Source organism: Haliotis rubra, unplaced genomic scaffold (genome assembly GCF_003918875.1).
Source record: "Haliotis rubra isolate DU_JTF1 unplaced genomic scaffold, ASM391887v1 Scf170, whole genome shotgun sequence".
Taxonomy (NCBI): domain Eukaryota; kingdom Metazoa; phylum Mollusca; class Gastropoda; order Lepetellida; family Haliotidae; genus Haliotis; species Haliotis rubra.
Genome location: NW_025765670.1, coordinates 552,434 through 562,463, shown reverse-complemented (window position 1 = coordinate 562,463; position 10,030 = coordinate 552,434). Strand labels below are relative to the sequence as shown.

The following is a 10,030-nucleotide window of genomic DNA, read 5'->3' as shown; positions in this document are numbered from 1 at the left end:
TCAGCATCGCAACTAACTTGTGTTGCATGTGGAACATGCAGAGGTAAACGCCATGGACATTCCAACAACTTCTTTCAGTAAGGGACTGTTCATAACTTATGTCGATCCCCGACCGCGTCATACCAAAAGACATTCAAATATGGTACTTGTTGGTCCCTGCCTGGCGCTCGGCATTAAAGGGTAAAACAAGTTTGTCCTGATGAAGATGAACAATTATGCCAGATGTATCCACAGCAGAAAGAAGAAAGGCAAAACAAGGACTGGTCGGCTCGGAGTCAGTATAATGTGTCTGAGTGCTCAGTTACTTGTCTGACATTTAGTAAATAACTGATCGATACAGTTGATGATTATCGATCTCTCTGATACAGTAGTTTCATAGACATTGGTTTAATGTAATGACCACTTCAATGGACAAATAATATATGGTCTAAGCTTATTAGCAATTAATATTTCTACGGCCATACCAATTTTATTTCTTGTTTTACGGATTTTTGTCCTCAGAAAACCTAAAGGCAGGAGGAAAAAAAAAAAAAATAAAATCACCATTCAAAGTAATATTCCTTCTAAATATTAAAAGTATTTTACTTTTGGCAATTTATTAAGTGTATATGGGGCAAAAACAATTAAAAAAACCCATTTTCTTGTAAGTTTACGTTTTGGGACAATAAAAACATTAGGATGTTATTTTTTGAGCGGGGAAAATTAATTTCTTCTTTTTTTCTCATTCTTGAAAAAGCACGACCGGCGGATCCGTAAAACAAGAAATAAAATTGGTCTGGCCTAAGTATAAAGAAAAAAATGACATAGAATTTAGAAATGGCATTGTGTATTCATAGAATTTCAAGTTATTACTGTATATGCATTGATTGGCTCACAGTGACTTTGGTCCATGCTGTATTTACCTATATTCTACAGAGCTACAGATAACTTTTTGGGTCATTGAGTTATATACTAAATTGGGTATCCCAATTTTCCTATGAGTAACCTAATAAATTGTACCCACCTCACTCAAACTCAATTGGGTATTTTGCCATTTTCCATTAATTTTAAAAATATAATAAAGTTTAAATGTTGGTTTACGTGTTTGTTATTTATATTTGATCTGTAATATGAGAAACTATAAGAAAGACTGCAAGTTGCCAAGTTCATGTGTTGAAATAGAACCTCTCAATACACCTCAGTTATTTCATCTATCCACCGGTACGCAAGCTACGATCTGACATTTTTGTGTCTACTCATGTAAGATCTTATTTATTGAGTATTTACATTCAAGCATACCTGTTCGCAACAGTCTTACAAGGAATTGAGTTTTCACATAATTATTTGCGTAATTTATGCAGATACGCAGCTATATCTGTTCTAGTTATAGCATGTCAGCTTGGTTTTTCCTGTTTTGGTAAGCATCAAATATGTAGTTGATCAAGAAAGAACACCTCAACAGTAAGTTGGGCTTTAAACAATGTTAAATGATGCTTTTCACAATATTCCAGTTATATCATGGCATGTCAGTCTAATCACACTAGGTTTACTCCCACTGTGCCCACTTTTTTAAATGGGCAGTGTTAAAAAACAGTGGGATTAAAGTCTGTATCAGGCTAGTGGCCAGTGGTATATATAGTATAGTCTACTTAACTCTTTAGTCATAAACTACATACTTAATTCATAAACTAGTATCTAACTGCCATTAACTCAGCAAGACATAAGTGTAATGTGTTTGAAACATCAGCATGAGTAACACCAATAACATGTCATATACATGGGGATATACAGAAGGAAGTTTGCTGCTTCATCGCGGGAACGTAGATCTGCGAAGAAATTAAACAAGCATAAGTAAGAATGATAAATAACATCATGAAAAACAATCTGAGAAACCTGAGGTTGCAATTATAACATTGGACACTACATTTCCCTGCTAAAACCCCTAAAATCCTAATGTTTTTATTGGCCAAAAATGTAAACTTACCCCAAAATATTTTTTTCATTGTTTTTTGCCCCATATACACTTCATATATTGCCAAAAGTAAAATACTTTTAGTAATTTATTCAGACTTGTGGTCACTGCGTCACCAGACTTACCTTGAAACTAACTATAACTAATCCCTTTATTGTTCTACGGGTGATTGCATTTTGTTGTTTTGAGATAAGTGGGCACAGTGGAGGTACACCTCACACTAATGCAGGAGGAAAGCTAGACTAAGGCTTAGTCTCTGAATATATATAATTTTGATAGTAACAAACAAGCCCATTTATATTGAAAAGGAGCCCTAGGGAGACCAGAGATTCAGAACCTGAGGAAATCTAGACTTGCTTTATTTAGGGCTTTAGCACAGCAGAGAGGGCTTGGCAGTAGGGAAATTAATGTGGTTCAGGGACTGTGAGACAGACTAGAGGAAAGCCTGCTCTGTCTCAGAAGTCTATCACATTTTCGAAAACCATAAACATGTGCATAGTGCAGACATATCCAGTAACATAATCAGGCCAAACCATGACTTGATTGGTTGGTTGGTTTGTTGTTTAACGCCACACTCAGCAATATTCCAGCTATATGGCGGCAGTCTGTAAATATTCTAGTCTGGGCCAGACAATCCAGTGATCAACAGCGAGAGCATCGATCTACGCATTTGGGATACAATGACATGTGTCAACCAAGTCAGCGAGCCTGACCACCCAATCGCCTCTCATGACAAGCATGGGTTACTGAAGATCAATTCTAACCCAGGTTTTCATGGGTAACTGTGAACACGCAAAGGTTTCTGCCGAGCCCAGAGGATGCAATTTTCAAATCTGCACAACAAATAGCTCAACATCAAATCCTTAAGAATCAATACCTCAAACTGACAAACCGATGAATAACATACTCATGACAGGTATTAAAAGTCTTTTTATTTTGTTATGTAAATTGGAAACAGCATCATTTGTTTGTTGTATAATGTCTAAACTTTTCTTGTTTGTTATTGAAACCTGAGAGAGAGTGAATACATGCATATTGATTTATGCTACAGTAAGTTTTACAGCCATTACCTGTATAGATTCATATCAGTAAACCACTGGCTGAGGGCATTAAATGAGTTCAGCTTCACACTGCTTTAAGCAATATTCCCGCAATATCACGGCGGGGGCATGTGGGGAATCGAACCCGGGTCTTTGGTGTGACGAGCAAACACATTAACCACTGGGCTACCCCACCATCCCTGAGTGCATGAGTACTGACTGAGACAAGATAACATGTCTTGGGTCCAGTCCAGTTCACTATGACATCTCCACATGACTCAGTTAATACTCTACATTGACCCTTCAGGGAGCAATTTTGCTATTTGCAAGCTGCACTGGTGATAATTAAAAATGGCTGCCTTATGTTGTCGCAAGAGCTAAGGAGGTGTTACACAGGTTGCACCTAGTGCAGGTACTGAAAACCCCTGAAATTGCACTATGGCCTCAATCACATCAAAACAGGTAATATAGGTTGCAGGGTTCATTGCTCATCACCCTGTGAGCTGTGACGATCCAACCACTTCTGTATACATAAAACGGTATTGTATTTTGACTGAGCTACAGTATCACAGGGGTGACCAAACACACGTTTCACTGACAAACTCAACTGGAGATCCATCGAAAAGGACCTATCAGTATCACTGCTAGAGTTACATCTTTGTCTTTTTGAGAGGGGTGAGGAAACAGTTTTAATCTGATCCTCACGTACTTCCTCCTCCCTGTCTCTCACCTCATCATCAGAAGTGGGACAGAAAGAACGTTTTCTTTTGAAACTGTAGACACATCTTTGTCTCTTCTTCACACTCACTGTCGACGTGCATTCAGAATGTGATGTCGTTTTGGAAGTCTTCCCTGAGGACAGATGTCCAGCCAGTGACAACACTGATGGATTTGCGTCCTTGTAAGTGCCCACTGACGATGCATGTTCTTGGTGTGGGGTGGAGTCATCTTGACTTTCACTCTGCTCTCCAGAAGCATCACCAGAGTGTGCTGATTTACAATCTGGCGAAGACTCCGACACAGACATGACATCACGCTCAGCTTCATCACAGTCACTCCCAGCCACATCTTTATGATGGTCAATCCCATCCTGATCAGAGTCATTTATACCCACATCTTTACGTCGGTCACTATCACGTTCATGTGAGTTGCGATCATCTTTACATAGGTCATCCTGACCCTCATGTGAGTCACACTCATTTTTGAAAAGGTCACGCTCACTGTCATGCAAGTCATTCTGGAATACAACTTCTGCATCCCTATCAAGACCTACATGAAGATCCCTCTCAATCAGGTCTGTATGACCAAAAGATTTGCCATCATGATGGTCATCCTCCCCAGCTTCATCAAAGTCACGCTCAGATGCAAAGCACTCCATAACATCACCACTACTTAGTGTCCCACATCCTGATGAAGGTTTAGCCTTCTGCAGCTCTGTGCAGTTTTCTTCATGTACATCAACTCCTTTGTTATTATTTGTCTCATCAACAGTGCATCTCACTCCTTGACAAGCAAAAGGAGGACCTTCATCCAGCTCTTGCTTGCATCCTCCCTGTTTAGACCTCCCCTTCATATGTTGTAGGTACATAACATGACAAGCTTCAAATCCTTGTGACCCTGGAACTTCATTCATTGAACAAACATCTTCATTGCAAAACCCTTCACCATCAGTATCACTAATACCTGATTTATCTTTCTTCGGACTAAAGGTTTCTTTTGTCACATCCTCAACATCATTGTGTTTGTTGGATGTTTTGTTCCACACCTCTGAAGCAGATGCACCGGTTCCAGTTGTACAATCCGATACTTCTAGATCTAATGACTCAAACTCTACACCCCGTGGTGTGCTCTTCTTAAAACGAGGATTTGACCTTAGTTTCTTTAGCCTTGGTTTTCTTGCCTGATGATGGAGATCAACATCAGCTAGCTCATTCAACATGAACTTCTCTCATTATAGAACTCCTTTGGTTACACTGTGCTTGACAATATTTATCAAATACAGACATATCTGCTCTAGATTGCAAAGAAACATTGAAAGGTCCTTTAGAATCTCCATGAACGATTGGCACCACTGAAGCAGGTTTCAACTTGGATACAAACTCAACAAGCTCTCTATAGGAACTGTGGTCAGAATAGGGCACAACAAAGACATTGTCTTGATTCACGTACGGTTGTGCACCTATGCCAGTGTAGATAGAAGTTGGCAGAATTGCAATGGTCTGTTTGGTGGCATTCCACTTCTGCATGTTCACAGCATCTGGAAAGGTACAGTCCTGATCCTGCAGGATGGATCCTGAGTCCGGAACACTCTTGGTAGGTTCAGGATTTCTGCTAGAACAAACATATCTCCACTGACGGAGATCCATTCCTTGAGTTGTTCTGCTAGCCACACCAGAAGCTCCTCCTTGCCCAGCTTCCTCACCCCGATGATGATGTCATATTCCGGATGTTGTCTGATGATGTCCAGGATCTGCTCTCGAGCTTCTTCCCGGATGGAAACAGGCATTCAGGGCTGCAGAAGGTGTTGTCTATGTACAGGACATCAACACTTTCAATGTGAGGAAACAGGGGGCTTGGTTTGCAAAACATGGTAGGGTGGTATCTGAAAAGTGAACATGAAGAGAAATTACAACTAAAGCAAGGTAAAAAATGGTTTCTGTACAGATAATTATGAAAGCATATTTTGAGTTACTGAGGCATATGTTGTTCAGATGGTGAGTGAGTTTGGTTTTACGACATTGTTAACCATATTTCGGCAACATCACCAATGAAGGAGGGTGGGGGCACTCCAGAAAGGGGCCTCACACGTTTTGACCATGTGAGAAATGAACCTAAATATAGCAGCTATCTTTAATACTGTTTATGTCCAACAGTATTCTGCTTTCAAAAACTTTCTAAATTTTGATTCATTTATTTATCAACCTGATATGGTGATATACATCTACGCCAGGTTCAGCAGTCCTAGCAGAACACTAACATCTTTTCATTGGCGGATCCAGAGGGGGGGTTCAGGAGGTTTGAACCCCTCCTTTTGAAAATGACTTTAGACCACACTGAAGATTTTTTTTGCGTTGGCGGAGCCAATGGTGTGTGTGTGTGTGTGTGTGTGTGTGTGTGTGTGTGTGTGTGTGTGTGTGTGTGTGTGTTGTGTTTATAACCAATCATGATGTATTACACAGCTTACATCTACAAGTTACGGCTGTATTACCTGAAATCCCCTGTGTGTAGGATCTTGCCAAAAGTTCCCTCAAACAAAAACATGGCCGCACCAGGGCAGTGGTTGGCATCGATGACTGTCACACAAATAGTCTCCATTTTCCCACTGGTTGTGATCATGTGACATTCTCCCACCTCCAGAGGTCTGAGGTACTTGGGTTGAAGGCCATGCCGTTTCCCTAGCAGTTGAGCAGTGACCTCTGTGCAGTAGATTGGACGAGACCATGAGGATGTCAAACCTACAATATGGTCACCGTGGAGATGGGTGAGGAAAAATGTCAGATGAGAGGTGGGTTCTTTCCTAATCTTCCAAAAGTCTACTGCAATGTCAGTCCCGGGGATGATACAGCCATTCATTGTGACTGGTCATTATATTCACCATGGTATCATTCACCTTGTCCCACCTCCAGTCTGTAAAATAAGTCAGTACATTATTACTCTAAGGCAAATTGATAGATTTTCCATCCTTAGATTCTCAACTGCAATAATGCATAAAAATATGAATTACAAACCCTTCATACCAAAGGGGGTAAGACTTCCGCCTGTATCCCCCCTAAATTTTAAAGATGAGACAAATTTCTTCGAGTGGCATTTTTAGAAGTTGGATATGTCTTTCAGTATGTTCAGATACAATTAAGGAAACATATTAAAACTCATCCTTATCAGATGAGGAATATATATATTCAGGTAATATGATTTGACTAGCATGAAATTTAAGGGGGGATACGGGCGGAAGTCTTTCCCCAAAGGGCAGCTATATATGACTTATAAAAAAATGTTAACGCAGTAGAGTCAAGGTTTTACATTGTGCAACACTTTCTCCTATTTTGAACAATTCATCCGACACAATGAAAATACTGCATAATAATGAATACGTACAGTGACATGCCTAATATTAAAATTAGTTAAACTGTTTTGCAATATTCTTTTGAGTATTTGATGTAATTCACACCTGACAGGTGCAGATCTTGTCCTTTTAACATGATTACATTATACAATCACTGTCTTTAATTTTTTATTATTGTGCGGAAAGAGTTCCTTCCATTCCCCCAACCCTAAACCTAACCCTGACTTGAATTTTGGACTTTTAGTCATTTTGTGAGTTCTCTAGTAATTGTTGTGTTAAGTTTTGTTAATAATTTTATATTTATACAATATTATTTAGGATGAGGGAACGGGAGGAAATCTTACCAATAAAACAAACTGTAAGTTATTCGGTTAGTGGCAATACACATACAGACTGCCGCAACAAGCTGAATACATATCACAGAATAGGACTAGTTCAACGTCCATTCATTAAATGATTTGGAATATTGAAGAGATGTCGTGATGGGCGGTGTGTTTATTGGAAGCTCGAATAGGTTTTATTGCTTGAAGTTATACCTTTCATTGGAGGCAAATACAGCAACAAGTCGTAACAGTTGTAGCAACATTTTGAATGGGAACAGCTTGATTTACGCGCTCTTGGTGTTAAATTGGTTATCTCCCCTGTTTCTCTCGAAATACATCAAAAACGAAACGAAACCATCCTATCGGTTGCAGAAAATTCAACAGGATGGCGAATTTGTTTGGATCTTATTATCATTTGTTGGTCAATGTCACTATAAAGCGAACTATAATGCAATTACATTTTATTATGACTCTACGTAATGTGTATATGAATCCTATTTCAAGAAGTATTTCCAAATGTTGTTCGCATTTCCGCTTCCGGGTAGCATGTCTGCGGAAAATTTGAGCTGATATCTTTTGACCTTTTGGAAAGTCACGGTGTATGTATGTTACTTGATGCGTTTATTGTAATTTTGCCAATTATCACTTTAAGCGTATGAGTTGCCGAAAGGCTTCCAGACCTCAAGTATCACGTGGCACGAAGATTTAACGAAGAATCATCTTCATCTGTCCGATGACAAACTTCCTGTGTAATGATATTCTGAACAATTTAAGGAGCTTAACCGGCGTGTGCGTGCGTGCGTGCGGGTAATCGATTCCTAACTGTCATCTTAATTTGAATGTGTGAAACGGGTTGTAGTCTAAAGGACCACTCTGAAATGTTTTAAATAAACAACACTTAAGATACTCTGACTCTGCGATGTTTAGTTTGGCCCCTAAACAGACCAAACAGTCAACATGAGATTTGCAGGCTGTTATTTTATCTCTTGTACATATGCCATGGTGCTTCAATAACTCATCAAAAAGCATTAAATGTTTGTTAAACCATATTGACAGGTATTAATCCCCAGTATATGATAGCATATATGACTTTTGTGATTCTTTTTGAAGGAGTTGGTGACCTGATGGCATCCAATTATGCAAAGCGAATGGGTCACCTGGCTGCTCGCATCTTTGGTGAAGTAGCTCGTCCAACCAGTCTGCGGTCCATGAAGGTGGTGAGGCTGATGAGGGAGCTCCCTCCCAATCTGAATCCAGAAGTGGTCAACTACTACCCTCGGTACAAGGACACAAACGGTCTCATGATCAAACTCAGGAAACACGGCTTGTTTAGGTAAAGTGTTCCTTAATCGCTGTAACTAGCCAGTCATACAGACATGGAAACAAATATGCAATCAATACAGCCCATTTGTGTCTAGAGTGTGTGGTAAGCCTAGATTACCTCAGTTTCAGGCTGAAAATGAAAAAAGTAATTGGGCTACTTTTTATTATATTTTCTGAATGTTAGTTAGAAGCCATGTTTTTCTGTAAAATGTGTTCATTTCAGAGACTAATTGTTAGCCAATGCTGTAACCAATGATTTCAGTCCTTTGAGTGAGTTTAGTTTTAAGCCGCTTTTAGCAATATTCCAGAGATATCACGGTGGGGATTCAGTTCTTTGATGAAAATTGAGTACAGGTCGTCTTAAGATGGTCATACAGCATGTCCTTGAAGATTGGGTCTTCATCAACCCATGATTGTCTTAAAGACTAAAGAGTTGCAAGAGGTGATTAAATGGAATCAGGAAGTCACACTCGATTGATAGTTGATATTGTATTCCATTTGCATAAACTGATGCTCGTTATGTTAATCACTTGACTGTCTTGACCAGACTCAATTACTTTCAGATTGCTGTAACATAGCTAGAATAATGCTGAGAGCCTATCTTTACTCATAAAGCAGATGTCACAAATATTGTGTAACAAAACATTGTCAAAGTTTTCAAATCTTGTCCTTTTTCCAGGGATGAACATTTAGACTTTCAAGAGGAGATGACAAGGTTAAAGGCACTGAGGGGGAAAGTGAAGCCCAAGAAGGGAGAAGGAAAGAGAGCGATGAAGAGGAAGTGATGTGTCCCAAAGACTTGTGTATTTCAGTGTGTGGAATGTGTTCCAGAGTGTGATTGATGACATAAAGAAACCAACATCCCCAGTCCAATATTTGTACAAATGTGGACCAAGGTATTATCATGGATTTCAGAGTGAATTGTTCTCACGTATGCTGTTGTACCATTCTCAGTCCGTACTCACTTGTAACTTGTATACATTGACTTTGTATACTGTTAAAAGGAACTCTGGTTACATACACTTATCTGGCTCACTAGACTAGCTTGAAAGTTGCCATTGTGTCATGTATGTGTCAAGTGTACATGGGCCTGTGGCCATTGTGCTGAAATAAACTTCACTAACATGTCTTTAGAGTGGAAACTCCAGGATTGCATTTATCATGCTATCTTTGTAAGGTCTCAGTTTCTTGAATCCAAACAAAATTCTCTATATTATTCGAATCATGGGCCCCCTGCTTTCATCTTTTACAATCAGTGATATGAAAAGGATCCTCAAGCTAACATAATTAGTTTGACCATAGATTATGTAGAGGAGTTGTGAGGACGTGT

At 39.4% G+C, this 10,030-nt stretch overlaps 2 protein-coding genes across 3 annotated transcripts; one reads left to right on the top strand and one right to left on the bottom strand.

Moving 5' to 3' along the window:
- Positions 1-2,866: 2,866 nt before the first annotated feature.
- On the bottom strand, positions 2,867-7,696 carry LOC124272522 (5' exonuclease Apollo-like). The gene is given in 5 exon segments (XM_046707728.1): positions 2,867-5,242; positions 5,245-5,484; positions 5,487-5,593; positions 6,200-6,618; positions 7,591-7,696. Coding segments are annotated over 4 exon segments (1,035 nt in total). The 5' UTR covers positions 6,565-6,618; positions 7,591-7,696; the 3' UTR covers positions 2,867-4,919.
- A 190-nt stretch (positions 7,697-7,886) lies between these two features.
- LOC124272520 (28S ribosomal protein S33, mitochondrial-like) lies at positions 7,887-9,847 on the top strand. Of its 2 annotated transcripts, none has more exons than XM_046707725.1 (3): positions 7,887-7,976; positions 8,488-8,710; positions 9,380-9,847. In XM_046707725.1, exons 2-3 carry the CDS (start codon positions 8,502-8,504, stop codon positions 9,483-9,485), a joined length of 315 nt encoding a protein of 104 aa, XP_046563681.1. In that variant the 5' UTR covers positions 7,887-7,976; positions 8,488-8,501; the 3' UTR covers positions 9,486-9,847. The 2 variants fall into 2 exon arrangements, with proteins under 2 accessions (XP_046563681.1, XP_046563682.1); XM_046707726.1 differs by having other exon boundaries at positions 7,892-7,980.
- Positions 9,848-10,030: the final 183 nt, after the last annotated feature.

What these genes read in the sequence shown, in the direction of transcription:
- LOC124272520 (XM_046707725.1), top strand. Translation starts at nt 8,502, where the DNA reads ATGGCATCCAATTATGCAAAGCGAATGGGTCACCTGGCTGCTCGCATC. An exon ending in AGGAAACACGGCTTGTTTAG is followed by an intron (nt 8,711 to 9,379) that starts GTAAAGTGTTCC and finishes TCCTTTTTCCAG; the next exon opens with GGATGAACATTTAGACTTTC.